We start from the raw sequence: 27,936 nt of genomic DNA, 5'->3' as shown, positions 1-27,936 counted from the left end.
TGAGAATCCCCAAGGGGAGGGGTGGGACCTGAGGTGTGGAATAGAATGACAGGCCCAGAAGGGGCAGGTGTACAAGAGTGTGTCCATCAGGTGGAGAACGAGCCCTCCTTGCCCTCGGGCCTCCCCATGGCTTCCGCACCCAATCTGCAGAGCTCTGACATCTGTTCACCTCGCCGGAGGTGAGGAATTAGAGGGTCGTGTCTGCAAGCGCACCAAAGTCATTGGGTCTTTAAAAATGCCTTTGACTCATATTAAGAATCTGTGTATTCATTTTATTGAAAAAGGAGAGAAAGGGAGAGGGAGTGGCCCCATTAGCGGAGAATGCTGTATTTCTCCAGCTTTGCAGGGCTGCTGGCTCCCCTTCGGTCTCCCAGCCAGGCGGAGCCTTTCTCCACCTACTAAGCTGCCTCCAGGGCTCCAAAGTCACCCTGTACCTCTAAGGCCTCAACCTTTTTGCCCACACTGTGTCCTATTCTTTGCTATGTGGGCTCTGAAGAGTGCCCATAGGAATGAAGTCACTCTCAGTTCCCACGCACAGCCTCAAAGCCCCCAAAATCAGCAAGCACGTTAGCTCGCAATGTCACCTAGACAAGGCTGAGCTCACACGCCATTTCCCTAAGGGGGCCTTTTTCTCCAGAGGTTCCTCGCCCCCCTGTGCGAGAACCTCACCAGCCCTCCTCCACTCCACCCACTCATTGAGACGTAACTGAATGCTCCAGGGACAGTCACCAAACCTGAGCCCTGAGTTTTCCTCAGACACCTAGCCCTTCAGCCAGTCCTATTGGGATTCAAACAGGATTCAAGCCTCGTGAGGATTATACCCCCTCCAAGCTGCAGTAGGATACACAGACCTGTTCCTTTCTCTAAATCGCTTTCTCTTCTCTTGTTTTCTTTTGAAGAAGCAGAAACCAGGGAGGAAGACCCCAGCTTGGGTTGGGTGGGGAGGTGGTACAACGGAAAACAGATAAATCCCTCCCCAGGGTCCCGCCAAGCCAAGCGCATTAAAGTAGGAGGGAAAAAAAAAAAAAAAAAAGGAAAGAAGAAGACATGAACTCGGAAAATAATTCAAGTGAGACTTGGAGATCAAGTCCAGTCTATTTTTACGTAGGTTTGACTGGTTTACAAGTACAGTATAGTATGTGTCTTCCTTTCCTTCCTACAGACATTTAATCTACCTGGCATCCGTTAGGCTCAAATCCACTGTGTTGCCCTCGTTCAAGAACCTGAGACTCAGGCAGGAACGAGAATAGCCCTGAGAGAAGCGGTTTGCTTTTTAGCCAGAAAGACACAAGAAACTGGGTAATTGCAAAACAAAATGATGCTTCAGGACACAGAGGTGTAAGCAGAGTACTGGGACCCAGACACACGCGCAAGGGTCAAAAGGAAGACAGCGCATCACATGATTTCAGATATTACCATCTTTATTTTTTTATTTTTTAATTCTTTGGACAGTTGAAAGCTTTCAGATTAATTCCATCGTGAATGCTGCGTCCTGCTCGCTGACCTTGTTCTGTCCTGCGGGGCGAGCTCCTTCCGTCCCAAGGGCGGGGCTCCCGGGTCTTCGGAACCCAGGCGCCCTCTTCATTGTGCTTCCTTGCAGCTGGCGTACATCGGGTATCTGATGCTCTTCAACTACATCGTGTTGGTGAAGATGGAGCGCTGGCCTTCCACACAGGAATGGATCGTCATTTCCTACATATTCACCCTGGGAATAGAAAAGATGAGAGAGGTAACCGCTTTCAGAAACGAGAACACGGGAGAAAAACGGTGGTTAGTTACACTTGGTGGGTGGAAGCGGGGTGGGGGGGTGGCTGCCGGGGAGCCAAATGAAGCCAGAAACTGTATTCTCTAATGCTGCCGTAGAAATAATGGACATGGCCTTGAGGAGGCCTTGACCTGGGGAGGCATCACAGTGTGTGTTTATCAGTTGCCACTCTGCGCATGCTCAGGGTATGTTCTAGCTTCTGCCCACAGAGCTTTTGCCCCAAGAAACCCTCCCCCTGTCTCTGATACCGTCGATGCCTCTCTTTCCTCGACTCTATAAACAGGACTTCTCAAATTGTTACATTTTTCCACTTTTAACTCCCGCTGCAACCTTTTACTCTGGGTCTCTTTGGACACTGTCATCCAATACCTATGATTCTTCAAATGCGTTTCAGCAGCTGTGGGAGGGGGAACTATACTTTCGTTCATTAATTCATCCTCTGGTTTATTCCTTCTCCACATTTATTATGCACTTGCTCGGCACCAGCCTTTCCACCAGCTCTAGGCATCACGGAGGTGAAATGAAGAGACTTCTTGCCCTTCAGGTTGAGGATGTGGGTCTCCCTCTTCCCCCGCTCCCCAATCCCCATCTTGCAAAAGGAACCAGCATAATAACCCCACACCCACAGGTCTTGCTTGAAGTCAAAGCCAGCCCCCGGGGCCATCAGAATGTGAGCTGCTAAAATGAATGTGCTCAGGCAACCGTCCACCAGAGGGCTCTGCAACCCTGCTAAACGTGCCCCACGAACTCCCATTCCCTAGGCTGGGAAGGCGGGCTTGCCCTGTGTGAGGATTCTTCTGCATTTCCCCCTGGAGTCAGCAGGCAAGGCCTCATCTGGAAGAATTACTCTCCGTCAAGTCCACTGCACCCTCAGGAGCTCCGGAACAATCCTACTCATTATACTATAGTGAGTGGGAAGATGTATCAGGCTCCACAGAAATAAAAAGGATTCTTACAAATTCATAAATTCATCCTTGCCTTCGTTACCAAGACAGGTTAAAAGCTCAGTATCTTAGGTTACAGCTCTCGAATGTTCTCTTCCAGAAAAATAGGGACACAGTATCTACTAGATGCCATCATATGGGTATCATTAAAAAAAAAATCTCTTCAATATATTTAGAGCCCTTCTTTTGGCTTTTAAACTGCTTTGGGGATACTTAAATTCTAATCGGCATGCCCCCATCCTGAGAGTTTGGAGGTGTGTACTAGTCCCTTTCATGAGCTGGATTTTTTTTTTTTTAATGGATGCCTTGCCTGGCTCTGTTCTAGTTGGTGGTCTTCACAATGCCTTCTACTTCCTGACCAGGGCCGCGGACCTCCCATCTGTGAACTGAATAACTGTAATAAATTTGCTGCGGTCTTTGTGCAGCTCTCTGAGAACCGAGGGCTGCTACTCACTGGTCAGGGCTCTGCTGCTGCTAAGAGCCAGCTCCCCTCCCGTGATTTAACGCCCTGATGCATATTCCTTCCCCATGATGAGCAGAAAAGGGAAAGACTTGGGCAGGGAGACTGGAATCCCTCCAGGGACCAGACTGGAAGAAGACAGGGAGCAGTCTGTACTCCACGGACTGTTCTGGAAGAGGCTGCCAAGCAGGCGGGCTTCCAGGAACCTCCCGGCCTGGATATCCATTTCTCCTGAGGCTGCATGTACCAATGCACAGGGCCGGGCTCTGCAGCCTCGGGTCAGCAGGGGGTCAGCCCAAGAGCCCGGCTTCGGAGGAGGCAGCGCACAGGGAGGCGCTGACCACCTTCCTGCCCGGTCCCGCCTTTTTCTCCTCTGCCTGGCGAGGCAGCCGCCCCCGCCCGGCGCCCCGGGACCCATCCCAGCGAGGATGCCCGAGCGCCCCGAGGCGGAGGACCCCCACAGGTCCCGCCTCCTCATCTCCCGCAGCGGGCGGGCACGCCAGATCCTGGAAACGTGGGAAAGTCTGCAGACTTCCCGGCCTCCCAACATACAAGCGGGGCTTTGTGGCTTCACAGGCGGCCCTCCCATTCCCAGCACCACATACTTCTGCGCGCAGTCACCAACACCGGCCGCGGGGATCCCTCAAGGGGCCGGAACTGTTTACAGCGCGCCCTGGCGGACATCCTCCCGCCCGGACCCTCCTCCCCGCAACCCCGCGAGGGCACCGAGGGACCGCGACCCGCGGCCACGCCCCCTCCGCCGCCACGCCCCCTCAGAGCCCGTCGGAGAAGCTTTAGTTTCTGGGGCCTTCGCGCTTCAGCTTCCCGGCAGCCCCTCAGCCCTGCCCTTTTTTGTTTACGTTGAGATCCACAAAAAGATCGCTGCCGTTTAAAACATGAAGCTGTCAGCCCCTGTGCTGACCAGTTAGTTGAAGGAAGGTGTGGACCCAGGGTTAGAGAACTCCCAAGTCAATTCCCGTCCCCACCCCACCCCCACTCCGCCCACACACGCGGAGTTTCTCCTCATGGAGGCGAAGCCGGGTGAGAAGCCACCAGGACGGCGGCAGGTGCGGGGATCCCCGATGGGTAGGACAGTGGTTCTCGACCTGTTGTCACCGGCTTGACCCGGGTCAGAAATGTCAACTCTCGAGCCCCGCAGCAGGCGCGCCGACGCAGAAGCTCCAGGCGCAGGGCGCAGCCGTCTGCGCTTTCGCCCGCCGCGCAGGTGATGCTGATGACGGGCTCCGGTCGGAGAAGGCCTGGGGCTAGGGTTAGGAATGGCGCCCGGCAGAGCAGGACGCAGGAGGCTACGCGCTGGCGCAGGTATTCGCGCGGCACTCCAACCCCTCGTCCCAAGACCTCCCTCCCTTAATATTTCAGGCCAAGGTAAGCCATTAAAGGGGACACAGGGTTCCCATAAATAGCTGCAGATTCGACCTGCCCCTGTCTTTGCTTTCCTCTCCTTCGAGAGGAGGTCCGGAGCTGGGAAAGCGGGGCTGGTGATGACGGCGGCAAGGGACGGAAGTCTCCGGGTAAACCCCCAGGATTCATGGAGGTAGCCCAGCTCTCCAACCTCACTAGGCCGGCCTTCCTGGCTCCCCGCATCCGCTGGCAGTTTGTGCTGTGGGTGGGGTAGCAACTCCCACTATCCAACTGTGCCTTTCATAGAGCCTGTGTGTGGCAGCAGAAGAGCCCCTCTAGATTTAAGGTCCCTCAGAGTCCCCTCCCCCCACCCCAGCTGCCAATGATGTAGGAGGGAGCGGAGAATTGCTGTGAGGACGTGTCCATGTAGTGGTCAGTCAACAAACATTTACTGAGAATCTGTTATGTCACAGGCCCTGGGGAACAAAGGGTCTGCCTTCAGAGTTTACAGTCCAGCCGGGTTGATAGGTAGACAGACACATACAACATATTTACATGCATACAGAAGCTAGGATAGTGAAACATAAGGGTAATAGGTTACTGACTGACTTGGGGATGGGGAGGCCCCTGCAGGTAGGGTAGTCAAAGAAGTAGTCCTAAGAAGGGGAAATTAGAGCAGAGACCTTGAGGAGAAAAATCTGGAAGAAGAAAATGCCCAAGAGAAGGAACAAGTGCAAATATCCTGAGCATAGAATGAACTTGCTATGCTGGAGAGCACACCACTGTGTCTGCAGGTGAGAACGGCAAGAATAGGGTGGGATGTGACATGAGGCCAAGGGAAGGAGTTTGGATCTTTCTCTGTATTGGAAGCCATCGAGCGATTTAAATATTCACTTATCACAATTTGCTTTAGTTTGTTGTTGTTGTTGTTGTTATTGAAGAAAATGAACAACTCGTAAGGGTCCAGCTTGATGGCTTTCTGTCTACCCGTACAACTGTGTAATCGCCGCCCAGATCATGGCTTCAGTTTTTAAAGATCATTCTGTGTGCTACTCAGAGAATGGACTGAGGAAGGGTGGGCATCCCTGGTGGCAGAGATACTGGTTAGAAGGCTGTTGCAATCATCTGGTTGACGTGATAGGACTTAGAATAGAGTGGCAGCAGTGGGTAGTGGTGAGAAGTGGTTGGATCAGATCGTTTTTAGAAATAGAGGTGATATTGATGCAATTCTCTGGATGTGGAGAGAAGACTGAAGGAGTCCTCCCTGGGGATCTGAGGAACTCAATATGGTGGCACCAAGATGGAGCAGAATTTCAACAGATTTACAGTTTATTAGGAATCAGTAATTTTATAGTAAAACCCACATGCATGTCTTAGGGTTGTAAGGCAACCCAAAGGAGAAAACTTCTTGCTTATATTTGCCTCCAGAATGTTTGTCTCTGCATGGCCTAAGTTTAGTTTGCACATATCCAAGTAGACCCAGGTAAACAAAACAAGCTACGGATGTCAACTAACAGTCCAAGCATTTTCCAACTGGACCAAAAACATAGACTGAAATCAGACCTAAGCCTGTTCTCTTTCCTGTCTTTTAGATTCTAATGTCGGAGCCAGGGAAGTTGCTGCAGAAAGTGAAGGTGTGGTTGCAGGAATACTGGAACGTCACAGACCTGATAGCCATCCTTTTGTTCTCTGTCGGAATGATCCTTCGTCTCCAAGACCAGCCCTTCAGGAGTGATGGGAGAGTCATCTATTGTGTGAACATCATTTACTGGTACATCCGTCTACTAGACATCTTCGGCGTGAACAAGTATTTGGGCCCCTATGTAATGATGATTGGAAAAATGGTAAGCAGGATCCTCTGATTCCGTGTTGTACATTTGCAGAGGAGGAGTTATTGCAGAGGCAATAACAGGAAGAGGAAAATAATTCATTTGGGCCTGCCGTGATAGTCTGAAATGGCCCTGGGGGTGTTGTTTTTTTTTTTTTTTCATTCCCTGTGAGTGTTTAGGAGTTTGACTACATGTATATCCATCACTGGAAAATTAATCATCACTCACCCATTTACTTACTGAAAAACAATCACAGATCATCTATTTTGTGCTAAGCACTGGAGTAGGAGTTGGGTATATAAAGGAGCTCATTCCCCGAGATCAAAGATGAGAGAAAGAGAAGTAATTACCATACAGTATGAGAATGCTGTGATAGGCCTATAAAGTATAAAGGAGCATAGAAAAGACAATGTAGGTCAGGGAAGGCTTCCCATGGAGGTTACATTTTAGCTGGATCTTGGAGGAGGAGTGGGTGTCCACTCCAAATTTTTAACAGATTTTTCAATTTGTAACATTTCTTCTCCTCTTCCTCCTCCTCCTCCTCCTCCTCCTCCTCCTCCTCCATCTCCTGCTGCTTCTTTTTCTTCTTCTTTTTCTTCTTCTTCTTCTTCTTCTTCTTAATGAAGTGCTTGAAAAATGCCTTTCCTTATGCAAAGGGAAGAAAATATAATCTATTTTAGCTGAGTTAAGTTAGACTGAATTTGAGTAAGTGTCCCTTACTTCACCTTTACAGGGCATTCGTGGAAGAGCCAGATACCTCCCTCCTACCGTGGTAAACAGCTCTTACTGAAAATCCTCTGTGCTGATAACCTCCATTCCACTTCTACTTGTAGCTGTTGAAAACCAACCCTCAGTCAATAGATGTCCTTTATAATTCTCAGTCAAGTTTTACTATATACATCATTGCTGCTGACCTTAGGTCAGCAAATCAATATTTGTTATCATTATTAGTGTGTATGTGTGTATATAAGTCTACTGAAATGAATCTTAAATAACCAAGTCTCTTCCTACAGAAGCACTGGCAAACACATGCAAAGAGGAGAATTTGAATCCAAAAGGAAGAGGTTGTGAGACCTGGAGCAATTTATTTAACCTCTTTAAGACTTTAGTTTATTCATTCAAAGTAATTATAATAAAGGCAAGGTCATATCTTGTAAGGGTTGTGATGATTAGAAAGAACATACTAAATAGCTAATAGGGTCTGGCCCATAGTAGGTAGTTGATAAATGACATCTCTTATATTTATGTTCACTTTATGTTAAAGTCTAATAAAAAGGGGGAGGAGGGATAGGGGATTGGTGAGCGTGGTTAGTCTGCTCTATTCTTAACCCTTTTGTACAAAAGCTTGCAATCTATAACACCAGTATTGCTTAGGGGATATATCACCAAGCCCATTCTGGAGAGGAAAATTGGAATTCAACAAGCCTGATTTATTTACCCAAAACCAAATCCCAGTTCAACTGGGATTTTTGACTAGATAAAATATGTATATCCTACTCCGTTGCACAGCCCGTTATATAATCTTCTCTGTGTTTTAGTAATGAATTTGGGATTGTGGTAAAGATTTGGATGTCTAAAAGCAGAAACTCTCAACTTAGAGTCTTCAGGAGAGATTTAGAAGAAAGGATTGGTGGACCCTCCACCCAATTTATATATAAAAAATACACAGGCGTATGAATTCCTGGACAGAGAGGACAAGCTTCCCTGAGACTCTCAAATATATTTTCAAATGGACCCAATGAGAGTGAAAATTATAACAGCTACAAAATTAGGCCCAGTTTTCTCAGCCTGGGCCCTACTGATATTTCAGATTAGATAATTTGTTGTCATGGGCGCCATCCTGTTCATCTTAGGGTGTTTAACAACATCACTGGCTTCTACCCACTAATGCCAGTAGGGAAGGTATACACACACACACACAACAACAACATTGCCATATGTACTCTGGGGACACACTTGCTCTCTGTTGAGAACCACCACAGTAGACGATTACATAATCTGATGGCTTGTTTCTTCTGGTTGATTGGTTGCCTTGTTTTGTTTCAGTAAATAAGATCTGAGGTCTCAAACCAGCTAAGTATATTACTTTAAAAACGTTGGGTGGTACTGAAATACTTGAAATATCTAAAGTCACACTAAAACAGCAAAAGCTCATTGTAAAATCCCCGTCTATCATTTTAATAATGGCATAATTATCCCCAGTTTTGACTTGAATGAACCCTTACTATGGAGTGAGCAAGAGAGATGTACTGCATTTTCTCTACCTTCCAACTTACGAATGACTTCCCTTATCAGTCAAGAATAAGTAGAAAATGAGTGTATTTGGTGGCTTTGTTCTCTTTCCTGGAGTTTCCAAGATACTTAGTTCAATAATTGAGTCACTCATCTAGAAGAGAGGTAAAAAATGCCCATAGAATTTTTCATTGAGCCAGATGGACTGCCAGGTACGACGCATAACAAAATATGCCCAGATGTGATTATTCTGAAAGCCCCTCAACATTAGAGAGTCCCTATTCGGTACTAAACAGCCAAGTAACTCACTGTGCCCTGTGGTAAGGGATAGACAGACAGCTGCTAAGATACCTGGACACAATACTTGATCAAGTAGGATTCCAACTGATCTTTAAATCCAGAATCACTTACGGGGATCCTGACCTCTTTCCTTCATAGTCCACTTCTCAGTGCAATTCTCTAAGCCTAGTACTAAGCTCACTTATATAATGCAGAAAAAAAACAACAATGATAGCTCTCATTTACTCTGTGCCAAACACCGTATCAGACGTCATCATCACTACAACCCCATGGAATGGCTTTTAGTATCTTCATTTGGTACCTAGATAAACTGAAACTAGGCAAAGAACAAAGGCAGGATTCCAGCTTGGGTGGGTCTGACGTCACAGCCTGGCCATCCGGTGCTAATAATAACAATACATGAACATTTACGGGGGTCTATCCACATTGCTTCACGTGTTATCACATTTAATCCTTACAAAATTCATATGCATTGCTATTGTCTTTATTATTTCCATTTTGAAAATGAAGGGAAAAACCAAGATTAAGTAACTTGCATGTGACCACCTAAGCTGTTCTTACTAGAACAGTTAAGATGAAAACTCGGGAGGTCTAACACCTATACAGAATGCAACCAACGAATAGTTGTAAGAGTGAGACAGAATCAGCTCTCCTCATGTTGAACCAGCTGGACAGTTCAGCTCTAAAAACAGAGGTCCCCCGTTTTTACTAATAATGTTTTGTTTCTGCACTCTACCAGATTTCAGTATTTGTGTGGTATAGGTTTTTGAGATCTATGACATTGGGTAGGAAGAATGTTTTTGTCTTTGGTTGTTTGGCCCTGTGGGTAGATAGCAGACTCAATCTGAATGAAAACAGCCCTGGGAAATCAAATCAGACCAGTTGCTGTGTGTACTGGCTGTTTTCTTGGGTCAGACTGGCTCCTAAATTTCATGAGTACATACATTCCTCTTCCCACCCACCTTTTAATCAATCCAAATATACAACTTGAAGGCCCCATTAGTGTTTTTTCATTGATAGAACTTTTTGTAAATGAGGAGTGAAAGAATTTTACAAAATAGAAGATGAGCAACAGGCCTCTGTTTCCTATGAAACTGTTTCAACACAGCTGGCTTGTTCACTTTTAAGAGCATTCTGAGGCTGCTATGCTGTGAAAGGAATAACCAATTAAGTCGCATATATTTTTAAAAACAGTGAACAGATATGAATGAACATCAAGTTTTGAGAGATTCTTACTGAGTCTCAAAATTAAATGATACTTGAGAGCTGGGTTTGGAAGTTGCCTTGATGGTTGATTAATTGACCTAAAATATATTGAGCCCCCAGTGTCCTGAGGCAAACAGGAAGGCTCTAGTGTTTTAATTCTATTAACAGGCGCTGTGGAATATATTCTTTCAAAATAAAATTTTAAAGCAAATTTACAGCCTTTATTATCATTGATAAAATTATTGTTAGTGTTTCTTTGTGGGTGGGTATCCCTTCAGGAAGTTTGATATCCAAGAGAAGGTCATCTTTTGTATTAGGTGGTTTGATGTGAGGAATAGAAGCCAGTCTCCAACTAGCTTAAGCCCAGGAGGGCTATTTTGACTTAGAGAAGGGCAAAATGAAACTGGCCTAAAGGGCTACTTCAATCAGGCCCTCAACCCCTGTCAGGACATAACTCTCTCTCTGTCTGGAATATCTGCTTCATTCACTCCTGATCAGTTTCACTAGTGGGAGCCTCAGCCACTCTGAATTCGTATCATTACAGAAAAAGAAAGGGAGCTTCTCTCTCCCAGCTTCAGTTGAAAAAAATCCAAAGATAGGATTCTGGTTGGCCCATCTTATGTCGCATGCCTACCTCCTATCGCTGTTGCCGGAGGGTGAGCTACCATGATTAACTTAGCCTGGAAAAGACACCTATCTTTGTGGCCAAAATGGGTGGGAACTGCTTCTAAAAGAAGGAGGCAATGGGTTCTGGCCAGGCAAAATAATAGTTATTATATCCCCATCTATTTTTGGTGATAAAAGGAAAGTAATTTGGCATATGAGAAACAGATCCCAGATAATATGTATCATGAAAACAAGCAAAAAAGAAAGGAATCAAGAGGAACAAGAGATGATATTGTGCTCAAATTCAGTCAAGAGAATTTTATAAACACGTCAAGATGAAAATCCAACATTTCAACAGCAGACACAGAAATGAGCCATTAGGCAACTTGATTCTGTCGCCTACAAAAACAGCCTCCATAACTGATAGGACATGCTACAATAGAATTAAGTACAGAAAGAATGGTTCTCTGAGGGACTGGTTTGTGGTAGAATACCAAGTGATGAAGTGGGACCACAAGAATAAGAAGGTAAATGATGGATATTTGGGTTGTGCTAGCTTTGTTCTCAAATGGTTATTTTCTTGAGCATTTGAGATCTTCATTAGCCTTTCCAGCTTAGGGAATTTACAGCACTGCAGTTGTTCTTGAAATATTTCAATTCTTTCAGTTTCACTTTTGCTAAGAAGAAAGAGACCTTAGGAGGACCTTTCCCCTTCCCAGGAACAGAGACAAAGTTAGTAGTGGATTCGTAGAGAGACCCGAGCTTCATGTGACTCCCATGCCTAATCTTAAATAGGTGGCACAGACTACAATGAAAGATGAGGGGATTCCACGCTATGTGTGCTTTTCTAAAAATGATTTTTGACTTACTGATAAGTTCTGTGAACATTGCTTCAATAGACCAAGTGTTCTCTTTCTTACTTGGACACAGCTGTCTATATATTCCATAGCAATAGTGTTAAAAGTGAACCTCCTTCACAGGTTTCCATCACTGTTGGTGTCATAGGAACACTCAATTATATGGATTTTCTTTTATTTCTCTCTTCCAGATGATAGACATGATGTACTTTGTCATCATTATGCTGGTGGTACTGATGAGTTTTGGGGTCGCCAGGCAAGCCATTCTCTTTCCCAATGAGGAGCCATCATGGAAACTGGCCAAGAACATCTTCTACATGCCCTACTGGATGATTTATGGGGAAGTGTTTGCGGACCAGATAGACCGTAAGCAAGTTTATGATTCTCATACACCAAAGTCAGGTATTGAACTTCAATTGGGTCACGTCTTTTCTGAGTTCATTTGTTTGTTCTCAATAAATGGCTCAAGATAGAGGACCGATTCCTAGCTTGCTATCTCGGAGAAAGAAAAAAAAAATTAACAATTACAGAAGGCGAATACGCAATTTTCACAAAGTAGTCCTCGGGTGTTTCTCCAGGTATGTCCTTTCTGTGACACATATTGATATCTGACATCCTAAATTTGATCAAAAACTGTATAACAAGATCTAAATTATATTTGGGGAATCAAAATCCTAGGGCCATGTGGTGAATATTTCAATATTATTAAAATATTATGTCATTACTCCCACCCCTACCCTAGGCCCCAGCCTGTAAAAACTAAATTCTTTGGGTTTGACTTCAGAACAAATAAACAATTCTCTATTTTGCCATCAGAATTCAAGAGGGCAAACATCTGCATGGTGTTTTCCTTGCAATGGAAACTATTCTTCAGCTCCTTTTCCCCCCTGTCTTAAATTATGTACTTTTGAGACTCAAAAGAAGCTAGTATTCATTGCCTGGAAGTATGGAAAATGCCTTAGGTTATAAACTGAGTTGCTTGCTGTAAATGCCAGGAAAAAAAAAACAGTATCTATATCCTGAAATGATTCAGGGTGAGGAGTGAGCTCCAGCAGGTCCCGAATGTTTCATGCCCTAATAGGTGCCGTTTCTCTGTAATAAACACCCTCTCATACAGAGTTTGGAGGTAGGTGTATCGTAGGAGTGTGTTCCACCATTTTATTTGGACCAAATGTCAGGGCACACCAGGCATTGGGAAATGATTTGGGAAAAAAGCAACAGGAAGGAAGTACCTTGTAGTATGGAAGAACTGAATCCCTCCAACAACTTGTTCTCATTTTCCCTGAGGAATTTAGCTCTAGAAATAACATCCCTCCAACATTGTCGAATTAACATTTCTGAAACGTTTTTTGCTGACAAGCCAGCCATCCGAGCCCTGGACTGTGACACGGATCGGGGTTACATAACCAGGTAGAGCAGGAGCAAAGCCCCTTCAGCATAGCCCCGCCGCCCTCAGCCAGTCCCAGGTAGGACGGACACCGAGTAAAGAAGGAGCAAGCACCAGAGAGGTGAGCCCTCCAGGCCTGTGAGGAGTAGGTGAACCCTGGCACCAGGACCCATTAGTATGTCGTTTTCCTGCCTGCGATGGATTTTAAACAAATACCTTTCTTAAAATGAGTCATCTGAGGCAAGAAGGCTTTTTGGAACACCTAATTGGAACAAATATTCATTTCAGGAGACTTGGCCAACCTCACTGAGGAATAATTTTAATTCCACCTCCTGGTTGTAAGATCTTTGGTTGGCAATGTGCAGCCTTCACAGAGACAGCTTTCCAGGGCCTGGGGAAAACCCTTTCGGTATCCTCCTTTCAAATGGCCCCCAAAGGCAAAACAGCTTAAAAGCCCATCTATAATCATTCTCCTCAGAGATGAATTGTCTTATCTCCCCCAAGAAATTGCTTTCCATGTACATTATTTTGCCTTTTTAAGTTTTCCTTTCTTCCGCAAAATGAGATTAAGCCCCCACGGGTGTTTTGGACAGTGCAACATTTTGGGAGGGGAGAAGACAGGAAGTGTAGGTGTGTTTTATAAATGGGATTCTGTCTGTCCCTCTACAAGTGGCCATTTATTGATGTTGTACTATGAGCCCAACCTAGTGCAACAGACCCCACCATCTGGCTGAATAAGAAGCCTTCTTATTGTTATTTTAAAAGAAGGGCTGATTGTAGTTTAGAACTGGAACCCCACCCCCAACCCCCCGAGATGGAAGAGAGGTGTTTCGTGTGAGTGAAGCGTGAAAATAGACATCCCTTATTGTTCATTAGATCTGTGGTGCTCTACGTGTGTGAGAATAAATTTCTGCCCCAAATCTCAATGCAGAACTGACCCAGCCTTGGATGGACACAAGCAAGCTTCATGATACCTTTCCCCCAGTTACCTTCCTTCCTGACATTCCAAAATTGGCTGCAATGGTAGCCACTGTTCTAAGCTAAATCAGCCAGTTTGCTGTTTGGAGTGCTAAAGAGCATTTATTTGTCCTTTCTCAAATGGGTATAGGAGGCTGCCCCCAAATCTGTCATTATATTTGGCCAAAGCCATTGAACACCCATTGCTGTCTTGGAAATAATTTGATTTTCATGTTATGGCACTGGACAAGCCTAAGGGCCATTGGGTGACCGCCCCACCCAGCCATGCAGAATTGCCCCGGGAGACCCAAGAACCAAGCTATTTGAGAAAGGTACAGATCGTTTACGCTGCCCTACGGTGTCTTGCCTCTTTTCTGTGCCGTGTCCAGGCTGGTTTGTGAAGCATGTGTTCAGGCCGACGGGATCTCATATCCGCCTGGACCCGCGACCCTGCGCAGGGTCTGCCAGTCCCATCCTGTGGATGTGGCCCTGCGGGGGCCTCGCCAATGCTGCTCATTCACACACCCCTCCTCAGAGCGACTCATTTCTAACGTGATGCACGTGCTCCGTATCTAACTCTTTTTGTTTTGAACCGCAAAGTTGCTGAAGCCATTTCATGTTTGGGGAAATAATCTGCTGGGGATGGACTGTATGTGGATGAGTAATGGGGCCCAAGGGGTGGGTTATTGACATCTGTCTTCCGCCTCAGAAGGGAGGACGGCGCTAACGCCCTCACTTCTGGAAGGCAGTGTTACTGGATGGCAGATTTTTTATATACACTCCCATTTTTTTTTTCTTGTCATTTCTCTTAAACCCAGAGACTTTCAATAAGGCCAAAAAAAGCCAGAATGAGACTTCTAAGGTTACTTTCCAAATGTGCTTAAAGACAGAAAGCAAAAGAAGAAAGAAAGAATGGAGTCACTGTAAAATCACCAAATAATTTAGGGGGCTTTCACCTCTAAACCAGATTAGATTAACACAAATTATAGTCTGGCGTGAATCTCAGTGATCTGTGAGGCTGAAACATGCTTTGTGCCGGGAGCTGGTGTGCGTGCAAAATCGTGATTGGTAGCAGCGGGTAATAAAACTGGGAACTGGCAGTCACGGCCCGCTCTGCCAGGTGTTTTGCCTAGCAGCCTCATGAACTGAGGAGAAATGACCTTGCTGTTGTCGTTGGGTTGATGTTTAAGTTATATATAACAGCAGCTCTCTACGACCCAATCTATGGGCTACCGTTCAGTGACTCGGGCCCCAGCTTGCTAAATGTATTGCTACCAAATGATGACATCCTTTTAAGTGTCTCATTAAGGTGACCCATGTTGCACGGCATCTGAGAGCTGGTCAGGATCCCACTGGAGCCTGAGGGGGAAAAAGCCACTTAGAGAGAAGGAGCAACAGAATAAATTTCCAGCACATTCATGTCAAGGCCAGGGCAAAGCTAAAATTAGAGGGCCTCTTGGCAGTTGAGAAATGTGGTTCCATGGTGGGTGAGGTACCTAGAAATACACCTTTGTTGGCCAAGAAGATGGGGTGTCTCTAGCTTCCTTAAGCCTCTGAATGAGTGAGACTTCCCTTTATTCACAGGGTATCCTTGTGTTGCCTGCCATACACACAGATTTCCCAGGCTGTACCGGGACAGGGGAGAAATGAATCATGCTCTTGAATGCATGAAATCAGGGTCTAAATTTAGTCCTTCTTTCTGCTGCTCTGAGTATTTTTACAAGTTTGGGTACTAACGTGAAAGCAGAATGTCCAAAACTTACTTCCTACCATAACCACTTGATATTATTTGGCTGTTCCCCTTGGCCCAAATTGACTATCCAATCTACTTAATGCATGGGTCAATTTTTTTTTTTTTCTCTTACTGCCTAGGGCTTTTCATCTAAAATTAATAGGTAATCTGGAGTAAGAGGGCTTATTTGTGTTGCGGTTTAGTTTGGTGTTGCTCCATTTTATTTATTTATTTATTTATTTCAAATGTTTTGTTGTTTAAAAGGCAAACAAACAAAAACCTTGCTCTTCTGGTGTCTCTGTGATGTTGACTGGGTTTGAAGCGCTGTTTCTGTGAGGAAACAGGGAGCCTGCGTGTACATGTGAAGCTAAAACATTGCCTTGTATTACTTTTCTGTCTCAAATTATTCGCTCCTCGTTTCATGTGTGGAAGTTAAGATAGCTCAAGGCCAGTCTCTAAAATATGCCTGCTTATGGCGAAGCTTAGAACAGCATGGACAGAGAAGATGGCCTTCATTACGCCTTTCCATCCGTAGACTCCCGTTCTGGAAACTCAGGGCTCTGCAGCCATTTGGTATTCAGGGCTGACCTTCTCTAATGGATTCAGAGCACACTAATGCCTAACAGCTATAGCGTGGGGAGTGTTGCCCAACCCAAGATAGTATTTTGGAAAAGAAAAACTTGGGCCAGTGCCAACTTTGGGGAAAGGGGGAATTGTTAGACTGGGTTTTGTTTTTTTGCAGATTGCTAAGGACAGAAGCCAGCAGAAGGCACCACCCCCCTTTTTCTGTCCCTGAAAGTCAGTTTATATTCTAAAGGATACCCACCCAACTTGTTTGCTAATGCAAACTGAGACTTGGTGAGTTTACAAACAGCAGAGCTCTCTGCAGACAAGCCTTTGTGATGATTCAGGATGCTGCAGTGATCAGCGTTTGTTTCACTCTCACAATATTCCTTCAGCCTTAGCTCACAGGTCAGGCTCCATTTTTAATCCATTCATTCTTCATTCAGGGGAGGTTTGTTTTGATCCTACCAGGAGCCCAGACACTGAGGTAAAGAGAGGCACATGACAGAGATACTGTGGTTTTGTTTTTTTTTTTTAAGATTTTATTTATTTATTTTTCAGAGAGAGAGAGAGCACACAAGCAGGCAGAGGCAGAGAGAGAAGCAGGCTCCCTGCTGAGCAAGGAGCCTGATGCAGGACTCGATCCCAGGACCCTGGGATCATGACCTGAGCCGAAGGCAGCGGCTTAACCAACTGAACCAGCCAGGCATCCCAGAGAGATATTGTCTTTAAGGAGGTTTACAGTACCAAAGAGGCAAACTGACATTGACAATATATATGTGGAGATGGAGCCCCCAAAGAAAAGTAGTCAGTTCAGTAGTAGTCCTAAGGTGAGAGCCGGGGGGCACAACAGATGAAGCCTTGCAAAGAATGGGAAGGTTGAGCTGAGACCTGAAATACAAGCAGTTATTTGCTGGGCAGATGGGAGTAGGGGCGTGTGAAGGAGAAGAATGGCATTCCAAACTGAGACTCAGCATGGACAGTTCCAGGCACAGCGGGTAGTTTAATATGGCGGACTGTGGGGTGAGAGGCAGGAGGCAGGAAGCAGGACAGATGGGTCTGAAGTGAGAGATGGGAGTATAGATCTTGCAAGCCTTATACTCCATGTTCAGGGTAGTACCATGATCTGACATGTTGTAGTCAGAACTCTCGAGCAGAAATCTAGAGATGGGAGGTGAGTGTGCACTAGCTCCACAGTACCCGTTGGGATGGAGAAGACAGGCAACCTGAGAGTTTAAGAAAGTCAAATCAGGAGGACCTGGGCAGACGTCAGATGGTAAACAGGGTGGTAATGGGGAAATGATGAGGATTTAAGATGGGGAAGTTCACTCTGAGGTTTCTGGCTCAGTGAGAAGAATGACGTCATTTAGTGAGATAGAGAACCCATGAGGAAGAACTATGGGGAGAGGTGGATTTGTTCAGTTGGGGTCGGATTGAGTTTGAGGTTCCCGTGGGAATTCTAAGAAAACCATGAAGAAGGATGTTTTGTATGTGGATGCAGAAAGAGCCAACCTGGAGATCCAGATCTTGGGATCAAGACGATAATTCCAGTTAAAGCCATGCAAGTGGGTGAGCTTGCCTGGGAGCACAAGCAGAGAGAAAAGGCCAGAGTGGAACAGTGGAATGGAGGAGTCAACAATAGCAAGAGCAAGAGAGGACAACACTTAGCTGAATCTTCAGAAAAAGTTCATTCAGCTAGACCTTTAGAAAGTCACAGGTAGTTTTGGCAGAGAATCTTCCTTTCAGGAGTGAATGTAGAAACAAACTACAGTGATTTAAGAGTTAAGGAGCAGCAAGGCAAGACATTTACCACGGAAGAGAGAGAGCAGTGTTGTGTCTGTGTGAGGTGGCAAGGGGAAGAGGAGGTTCAATGAAGTGGGGCTTTGAGAGAAAGAGTACTATTTTGTTGTCACCACTCAGGAAAGTCACCAAGCACGCATCAAAGGATTGCTTAGGGCCACCTGTTTGCAGAGTTGGGTTTTCTGTTTTCTCAGTCAAGACTCAACAGCCCAGATCAAGAAAAATAAATAGTTGGATTAATCCAAGATTGATGCGTTACTGTGTCAGTATGGCATAAAGAAAGGGGCCGAGGTTTTTTGAAGATGCTTACAAGGGTTTAAAGTTGTGCGTTATGAGGTCTAAGATGGGAGGAGAAGCAAATTAAGAGAAACAAATTATAATGTTGGTAAGTACCTAGAAAGAAGAAGCAACAATCAAGGGACAAGAGTCCTGGCCTGAGCACCAAGTGCTTTGAGAACTAGGGTTCCCGAGAGGTGGGATGATAAGATGTTGTGGTTGAAGGTGGTAAATTGATATTCATAGTTCAGAGGTAGAGCAATTTAGGAGAATGATAAGGTCCAGAATGGATTCTCAGATATGCTTGAATTGAGGTCAAGCATCTTGAAAATAGGTTCTTCTGTGTTTGTCACAGCAGCTGTTGAAGTGTTCCTATGACAGGAGTAGACAGGAAGACTTTGATCAGAATTACTTGAAACTCAGAGGAAAAAGGGCTTTTGGTACAAGAGTGAAAAGCAATGGGTGGGAAGAGGCAAAGTATCAGAGACAATGCAGATGTCACTTAGGGGAACTGCAATGATGGACGTACAAGAATGTGCAATTTTCGTTTGAGAAGGTTATAGGGAAGGGGTGTCTTTCTGCAAAATGGGATTTAGTTAAGGCTAGAAAATGGAGACTGGGCTTGTAGAAGTATGAGAAAGCAGAGGAGTATGTGTTCAATGACAAGGATGTTCCAGAAGGTTCCGGGGAAAGGGAGGAAAGGGAGAAATGACGGGAAAATTCAGTGGACGAAAGCCCAACATGATATGAGGACAGAAGCTTAGGGGAGCGTAGTTGACCAGAGGAACTTGCACTGTAGGGATAGAGGACAATAGGTAAGAGAAGTAGGGTGGGAATAATTATTTAGAGTTTTGAGGCAGCTGAAGTCTGGAGCCCTAGTAGTATAAGGGGCCAAACTGGACTAAGAGCAGCTCAGTCTCATAGGCGGTCTAGAGCAACCTTTGTTCAGGTTTCCAAGATTGTGATGAAGACAGATGGTTCTGATGCCCTCCAAGGGTGGAAGTGGAAACCTTTTGTAGTGACTCAGAACAGCCAGATTCTAAAGAAGAACCACCCCAGGTGGCTTGGAGAGTTCTCCTGCCTTGGGGGAGGCTCCCCTTTTGAAATTAGCAGTCACCTGTTGTACTACAGAAGCATCACCATTCATTACCTTTCACAAGAATGAGCTCTTGTTATCACCTGAAGTATTCCATTTGTCTTTTAACTGTAGACTTGCTGATACCTTGGCTATAGTTAAACGCCATGCTTGGCCCATCCTGGCCAATTTCAGCCTCTGTTGTAACTCTGCCCATAACAGATCACCTCTGGTACATGGTATGTTTGCATGACTCCAAAGCCCATGCTTTTTCTACTCTACCGCAAATACTCCAAGCAGTCCTACATAACCCCATGGAAAATAAAGCATCAGCAGATGGGATATATTTAAAATTTTTGAAACTATCTCAAAAAAGCTCTAAACCATTTCCCAAAAAGTTTACTCGGGAGAGAAGAGTTAGCCTCCCATCTAGCTGTTGTGACTATTTTGTCACCTATAGGGAGCTAACTTATCGCTGGGGACAAGAGATATAAAAAGTATGTGTCCCTCCACATAGAAGCAAATCAGTAGGGTTTTCTTTAAAACTCTGGTGGAATTTGTCCTCTTTAGCACATGCAAAAATAAAATGGGATTCTGTAAGATTTAGAGAAAACACTAGTCTCTGGCAATGCTGAATACTAAGCCAACAGTGAAGGACAGAAAGACTTCATGTGTGTGCCAGAAGAAAAGTAGCAGAAAGGTTGACCAAGAGCGTGTTTAAGATGAAAGCAGTCATTAAAATCCAATAATAGTGTAGGGCGCCTGGCTGGCTTGGTAGGAAGAGCATACAACTCTTGATACTGGGGTTGTGAGTTCGAGCCCCATGTTAGGCGTAGAGATCACTTTAAAAGAATTTTTTTTTAAATGTAAAAATTAAAAAAACAAAAACAAACAAAAAACCAGTAATAGTCTGTTGTCCAGCCAGATGCAATTGATTACATGGAGGGAAAGGTAATCACTATAGATTAAATACTAGAGACACCTACATGGTGTATAACCCAACCCAGTGATGCTGGACATCATCTAGAATAGCATTAAAAGAAAAACAAAACGGACTACCTCTACTTGATCTGGAGCTGTGGCATATGTGTGCTTGGGACCCTGAGGATGGGGCTGGCCACTGTCTCTCAAGAAAGACCTGGATGCGGGGCGCCTGGGTGGCTCAGTGGGTTAAAGCCTCTGCCTTCGACTCAGGTCATGATCCCAGGGTCCTGGGATCGAGCCCCGTATCAGGCTCTCTGCTCAGCAGGGAGCCTGCTTCCTCCTATCTCTCTGCCTGCCTCTCTGCCTACTTGTGATCTCTGTCTGTCAAGTAAATAAATAAAATCTTTAAAAAAAAAAAAAAAAGAAAGAAAGACCTAGATGCATTGAGCCAGAGAAGAACAGCCAGACTTATCGAGGGAGTGAATGAAAAGCTGTAATTTGAGGACAGATCAGGAAGGTGAGGGCTCTTTGCTCTGAAAGATGAAAGCAACCAGGTGTGGAGTCTGTGAACGCCCCCAAATGAATCTCTCTGCAGAGAAAGCGTGTCTGACATGGGCCCCCAAATCCCAGTGTACTCGAGCCAAGGCTCCATTTAAGGAGGAAAGTTGTAGATTTGGGTCAAATAAAAGAAATGCCCTTCTACAGAGTGGGTAGAGAAATCCTGGGATTTATTGCCCCCTGGAGATATTACAGGAGAAATGATATAGTCTCAAAGCAAATTTTGAACATTTTATCTTTTTAATTATAACAAGGGAGACCCTGAACAAAAAGTGGCTTTTGGGGGGGTTCCCCCTCCAAAATAATTTTCTTCTGAAGAAAAATGAAAAGTATGAGGGAAAAGAGGAAGAAGAGTCTGCTATATATGGGAGGGCCCATATCGTAGAAATGGTGTGGATGATTCAAAATGGCATATAACCCCAAATCACTGGTAAGCCTTGGCATGTAGCAAATACTCTTAGTCCCCTTACCCAGATCCCCTTCACCAAAGTCTTGTTTATAGCGTCCAGTTTCCGTGTGCTTTGATGCTAAGGGCTCTTCGCTATGAACTTCACCTTGAGTTGCGGACGCCTCTGCACTGCCCAGAGAGCCGGAAGTGCCTGAGAGTTTCTGTACCTCCAGGGCTTCCGAACTCTGATGCTACCTCCTGGGCAAGAAAGGAAGACAGGGTATGGAAGCCCAGTTCCCTTGACTCTTGGCTTCAGTGGAAAAGCTACTGTCTTCAGGACTGCACAGTCGCTTCTTGAATGTGAAGTGCGACTCATACTCCAAAGGTACCCCGTGGGATCAGGCTAAGGCTTGGACTTCATCTGAAATTAGACTTAGTTTCTTTTGGGGTTTTTTGTTGTTGTTGTTTTTGGTTTTTTCCTACTGCTTACTCTGTTTCCTCCACTTTCTTCTGTCTGGTTTCTCTTGTGGAGCACAGCCTTAACAAATCACTTGCTCGTGACTCCTTTACATGGTGTCGCTCCTGGAAGAATTCCTCCTAAGAAGGATGCACAGCCCATGTGCATTGGAGGCTTCAGGACCCTTCCTTGCAGTGCAGAGCAGGAGACCGTGGGCACCCAGATTATACATAAAGGAGACAGTTGATCTGATAACCTGTAGTAACAAGGCAACAAGGTTCTCTCTCTCATGACAGATGACAGAGACTGATTTACACCTTGTCCTTCTTTAACACTTGAAGTTGATGCTGTAACTCCAGGAGTTATGTTCCCAGGAGTCCATGAAGGAGGTCATTCTGGAAGCAAGCAAGTTTATCTCAGCCTTAGAATCTTTCCCACCATGTTTCTCAGCTCCCTGCTCTGGGCCTGCTCTTCTACCAGGCAGGCCCTGCCAGGAAACAGGAGATGTACACTGTTCTAGTCTTTTAGGAGTTTGTAATCTGAGCCAAAGGGTCAGCAGCCTCTTTCTATTGAATGTCAGGTGGGGTTGAGAGCCATACAGTCTACATTATAACTCTGTGTGTTCCGATAAAACTTTATTATTGAAACAGGAGATGAGCCAGATTCAGCCTATGGGCAATAGTTTGCTAACTCCTCCTCAGAACCATCCCGTTATGTGATGGGATTGGCTTCCTCCCCTTACTTCTGTTGATGAACATGTGAAACCAGAGCTCCAGGATGGAACTAATTTCCTATTTGACGTTTTATCCAAATACAGAAGAGGACACCACTTTGTGCCTTTATTTCTTCCAGGAGAAATGTTACCCGACCAAATCAAGTACAACAGACCAAAGGGGACGAGGTCTGCGGTTGTTGAGTTAGTGTGCACGGAAACCACACTGCTTGAGGAGTGGGGATGGCTCCCAGAACACAAACACCAGAAAAGCAGCTTTATTTTTTTATTAGAACTCTACTGATTGCTGTTTTGAACATGCATCCCCATAAAGCTAGAGGAAAGTCACAACCTGAGGCTTATCCCTCTTTGCCTTCCCAGAGGTGGGTTAAGGTTGGAGTGGAAACAGTATGTAGTGGAATTATCACACAGCTGCTAAAATGTCCATCGTCGCTGTCAGTTTGACCCTTCAGGTCTATGGGTCTATGATGTCTCCCTGCTGTCCCAATCCTAGACACTATCCCCCTGGGATCCCTACCCCCAGTAGAATGGCCAGGAAAACCATGCAGCCTGAGCCCACGACACACATGCATTCCCTCTCAAACACCCTCACCTGTCTGCACAAACATTTCTCTGTTCTCTCCTCTCTTCTCTCCGCCAGTCCTCCTGAGGCCAAGGCTTTTTCATCTATTCCCCAAATCTTCCTTTCTGTTGCCCCCTCTACAGATGCTTGAAGGTCCTGAGCTTGTACATCGGGACCACAAAAGCAGCCAGAGACTCAAAGGCTGTTTCTGGATTCTGCCCTGTAGTCCCTCTTTCTCTGATATAGAGCCAAAACCTGCTTGAAAGACAAGAGGGGAAAATGAGTATTTTAAAAGGCTCTTCCACCACACTGATGTAGCCGTCTTGTAAGTAAAACAGGATGCTCAAAATAAAAATAAATTCATTGGCTCCAGGCCTCCTGGATACAAGCTCTGTGTTTCAAAGGGTGGATTGTATGTAAAGGAATCATGATCTGGTATCATAATTAATCTCGTAGTATGGCTATGGGGATTTCTTACAGTCTCAGAGTGGTAGTAGGTCTGGCAGATTTTTCCAGAATGCCTTGTTCACTAGAATCTTCTGCGATGATGGGACTGGTCTAGATCTGTGCTGTCCAATACCTAGCTGCTAGTCATGGGCTTAGCGAGCCCTTGAAATGGGGCCAGTACGAAGACAGTGAATATTACATTTTATATAATTTTAATTAATTTAAATAGCTGCATGTCATTAGTGGCTACCACCCTGGACAGCTCAGTTCTAGAATATAAAAACCCTTTAAAATGCCAGCCCCATGAGAGAAGGGGCCACCTCTGCCTTACTCCCTGCTGTAGCCTCAGTGTCTCAGACTGTGTCTGTCACATAGTAGATGCTCAGAAAATCGTGCTGGAATTAAACCCCATGAAGCAAGGAACAGAATGAGAATAAGGCTGTTATCTGCTTTACCCCCCAAAGTGTTTTAATTTGAGTTAAAGTTAAATACAGTGATAGTGGATCCATGCATCTCACACATACACACACGCACGCACGCACACACATACACGCGCACACACACAAGGAAAAGTGAAATCAGAAGACCCTAGAATTGACAACTTGCTGAAATTTAGCTGAATTTATGTTCAAGAAAAGAATTACAGCCAGGCTCAAGAACTACTTACTGAACAAGTCCTTATTCTACTGTGTATATAGAGGTTACTGCTGGACAGCTATAAGGAAGGGAAGAAAGAAAGGAAGGAGGGGAGACAGGGCTGGATAAAGGCAAAGAGGAGGAACGGAAGAAGGCAGGCAGGCTGGTCCTTGCATGTGGAGGGCAGCTGGGGAAGGAAGAGAGGCCCAGGGGGCCCAGCAGCAGGACTGGATGAGACCCGCACAGTCAGCCCTGCCAGCTCGGAGCTGTGTCGCGCCGAGGGGGGTTGCCATGCCTCCTGGAACTGCAGGCCTTTCCAAAGGCACAGTGTTCTGACCAAATGCAGTGAGGCAGATGGCTGCTTTTCACTCAAAGCAGAGCACAGTACACCACTTCCGATCACATGGCAAGATTTTAGCTGATCCGTATTAACAGCCACCAAAAAATCAACCCATCTCCACGCAGGTTATCTATTAGCAGAGAGGCTCACGTGTTCAGTTTTTTCCTCAAATGTGACAGAGTCCACATAAACCTGCAGTCTTGATACATAGGGGAAGAGTAAGGTACTCGAGATCTCGTACAAGATACTGTCCAGTGGAGCGAATAGCTTCCTCCGGCTAGATTTCAGGCCACGTCTGCCAAGTGATGTTTGACTGAATTGCTTGGCTTTCAACCAAGCTTGTGGTATCTGGAATCTCAGGCCTGAGGCACAAGCTGAGAATATGCTTCGCAGGAGACCCCAATAACTTCAGGTCGGATAGAGAATTTTGAGTTCTTGTCTTCATGACATACTTGGTTGGAGAGATGACACCCACTGATGAGCTAGGAATAGAGGAGAGCAATTTCTTGACCCAGGTTGTGGTTACGTGAGTTTTCGTTTTAAACTGGACATGTATGTTTTATGGACTCTCCCGTATAAAAATCCCACAATGTAAGACAAAAGGGAATAAAGCAGGCAACCTGTGATCACATCTTCCAGATTCTAGTTTGGATGAATTCATTCATACAGTGACCTTTACTGAGACCTTCTGTGTGCCAGGCGCTGTGCTAGGAGCTGGGGCTTAAAAAGAGATACACTTTGTTGCCTCGGCTTTGAAAAAAGTTTCATAGGGAAGACTGACAAGTAAACACATCGTTGCAAATCACCATGATACGTATTTCTGTATTGCCCTAGAATGGGCATATAAGCTTAAAGAAAAAAATAGACTTATTTGGAGGGTGAGCAGGGGGAGACATGGCAAAGCAAAGCAAGAGAGTGAAAAGTACAGCCAGAGAGAAATTCTCCTGGGGGTAGCAGATAAACTGGATCATAAAAGAGTTTTCCAGAAGGTGAGGGGAGGGCATTTAGACGGAGGGACACTCAGGTACAAAGCTGGAGGGAGGTAACAAGGTGTGTCAGGTATAGGCATGTGGAGATGGCAGCAAGACTCCCTCCCTGGACCAGCCACTGGAGCTAGTACCCCCTGCAAGGTGCTCCCAGGCCGCCTTGACCTACCCTGGGCCAACATGTGGCATTATATTGATTTTGTCTGGTTTGCTTTGTATAGCCCCCTCTGGACAACATGCATTTTTGGAGAGTGGGTGCCAGGGTCTGTGTTCATCTTTTTCACCCACTTTGAGTGAACAAATGGAGAAGAGGCTAGAAAGGGGGGATTGTAAAGACATCTGTAGGCCAGGCTCAGGAATTTTGGGTCATTTTTTTTTTATGGGAAACTCACAGCTCACCTTGTGTGAAGCCCCTTTGTAAGTTAATTCTCCAGTTTATGGATTTCAAAGGCTGTGATCGCCAGGTGGGGAGACTGTGACTGGGAAAATATGCAACCAGGATGCTCATTTCAGGGAAACTGGATAAGCCATGGCAAGGCCATTTGTTCCCAAATGTGTTCTCGAAGAGGAGGAGCAAGCTTCAGTGAATCAAAACATCCCCTGAATAGGTTAAACCTACTGACTCTTCTCCCCTTAGTGTGAGGTATTTGAATCTTTAGTCTTAACCCCCCAAATAGCTGAATCAGCATTCGGGTAAGCAGAGTGAGACTGGGGGCAGATAACGAGCAGATGGCTCAGGCTGGGCAAGTCAGACTTAGCAGCCAGAGGACAGCGCAGGCGACTGTGTGCCCGGAGGGCAGAGAAAGTGAGACAGGGCGTGGGGGAGGTTCAGAAAGAGAGGTGGCGGCAAAAACAGCTTTGCCTACATGGCAGTTTTGCCAAGGGCCCCGGCTGATGCCCAGCTTGCCTCCAGAAACCGTCTTCCATGCTGCCGGCAGGAATTTGCTGATGCCTGACTGATATAGCAGGATTGCTTGAAGTTCAGAAATCCTCAGGCCCTCCCAGTTTCGTCTGCAGGCACTGGGCTTCCCAGCTCCGGCTTCTCCAGTTCAGCCAAGGTGCCCCTCATCTGCGCCACTCCCTGCTTCACTGCTAGAAGATGAGAGGGAGGAAGAGACAGAAGAGGAATCAAGTACATTTGGGTTCCACCCTCTCAGATCTTTGCCTTTAGTTCCTCCTTTGCCTGTCTGCAGGTCCATCAGAAATCTATTTCCCAGGAAACTCAAAGGTCTTAAAGCCCCAGGACAGCCCAGAGAAACTGGAATATCCAAGTTTACATGTGACCATGAAATCTCCCGCAGAGAAGGTTCTCCACCAGGGGCGGTTTCGCCCCCAGCCCCTGCCTCCAGGGGACGTTTGGCACTGCCTCGGAGTATTTTTGGCTGTCCCAACTTGGAGGGGGCTCACAGCATCTAATGATAGAGGCCAGGAATGCTACTGCACATGTTGGGGTACACAGGACGCCCCCCCAAGAGAGAATTAGCCAACCCAAAAAGTCAGTAGTGCTGAGTTCGAGCAAACCTTGTCTCTCAGAATCCAAAATTCAACTTCTTGTTGCTTCACAAAGAGAAATGGCGCAAGAGAGTTGCTCTCGACGTCTGCAAAGTCCTCGAAAACAGATCTGAAAAGATCCCGAGTTCTCACAACCTGAAGCCAGGAGCAAAGCACGCCAGCCCCCATGTGCCATCCCTTACAGAGTTCCACATCCCACTCTGCTCTGCTCACTGACTTCAGACCAAAGGCCAAGCTGGACATCAGGCAATGATGGATGGAGTCACAACGGCCAACGTGACAAACCACTTTTGGACACCAGTAGGTCCCATCTTCTGCTCTTGGGCATGAATTTCAGATAGAATAAAGCCAACTGCCATTGCAGTGAAGAATGAGAAGAACCCAGAGGCCTGACTGATCATTCAGAATTCACCAAAAATGTTGCTGATCAAGGCAAAGTCTAGGAAACTTCAACTCTTCCCTTGTACACATCTGCGAAAAGCCAGTGACTTTTTCAAACAACAGGAGAGCACTATCCTGCACTAACAGAAAAAGTGGCTTGTGTGACCTCAGATGTCCTGTGACATTGTCCAGCTCAATCCGCCCAGCTCATCATCGGGACGAAGCAGGAAAGAGAACCACACTCCCCGTGCTCAGACTCATAGTGATAGTTACCGACCAACTTGAGCACCATTGGACCCAATTCAAACCGTCTTTAAACATTTGCTGGAGCCAGCAACTCTCTCCTGAGTAGACCATGGGGTCCAGCTTTACAAAATCACAGTACTTGAAGCAAAGGAATGAAGTCTGCTGCATGCCCTTTTTAATATTCCGAACAAGGGCTTCCGAAGCAAAATGCCACTGTGAACTGAGCAGTTGCAGTATGCCTCCAGGAAGGCTAGTTGCTGACAGGTACTTCAAAGTCACTTATGCCACCTGAGGAACGTACTGTTCCGCTACCAAACTCTCTGTGGTGCGTCCGGTTCTATTATACGGCGAGTAATTGAATATACAGGGGAGGGACACCTCTATCAGCTAGGTCATGCACTGAAAGACTCTGTT

At 45.8% G+C, this 27,936-nt stretch overlaps 1 protein-coding gene across 6 annotated transcripts in view; it reads left to right on the top strand.

The window, feature by feature from the left end:
* LOC111153534 (transient receptor potential cation channel subfamily M member 3) overlaps window positions 1-27,936 on the top strand; it is a 486,919-nt gene that overhangs the window by 426,557 nt on the left and 32,426 nt on the right. For all 6 annotated transcript variants that reach the window (XM_022512597.1, XM_022512596.1, XM_022512594.1 and 3 more), the window contains 3 exons: window positions 1,601-1,729; window positions 6,124-6,375; window positions 11,753-11,927. In XM_022512597.1, the coding sequence (XP_022368305.1) occupies window positions 1,601-1,729; window positions 6,124-6,375; window positions 11,753-11,927 (556 nt within the window). The remainder of the gene's footprint in view (window positions 1-1,600; window positions 1,730-6,123; window positions 6,376-11,752; window positions 11,928-27,936) is intronic.

This window comes from Enhydra lutris, unplaced genomic scaffold (assembly GCF_002288905.1).
Source record: "Enhydra lutris kenyoni isolate GAN:26980312 unplaced genomic scaffold, ASM228890v2 scaffoldscaffold33, whole genome shotgun sequence".
Lineage (NCBI taxonomy): Eukaryota > Metazoa > Chordata > Mammalia > Carnivora > Mustelidae > Enhydra > Enhydra lutris.
Note: the sequence above shows the minus strand (reverse complement) of the source record. Positions and strands in the feature narration are given on the sequence as shown.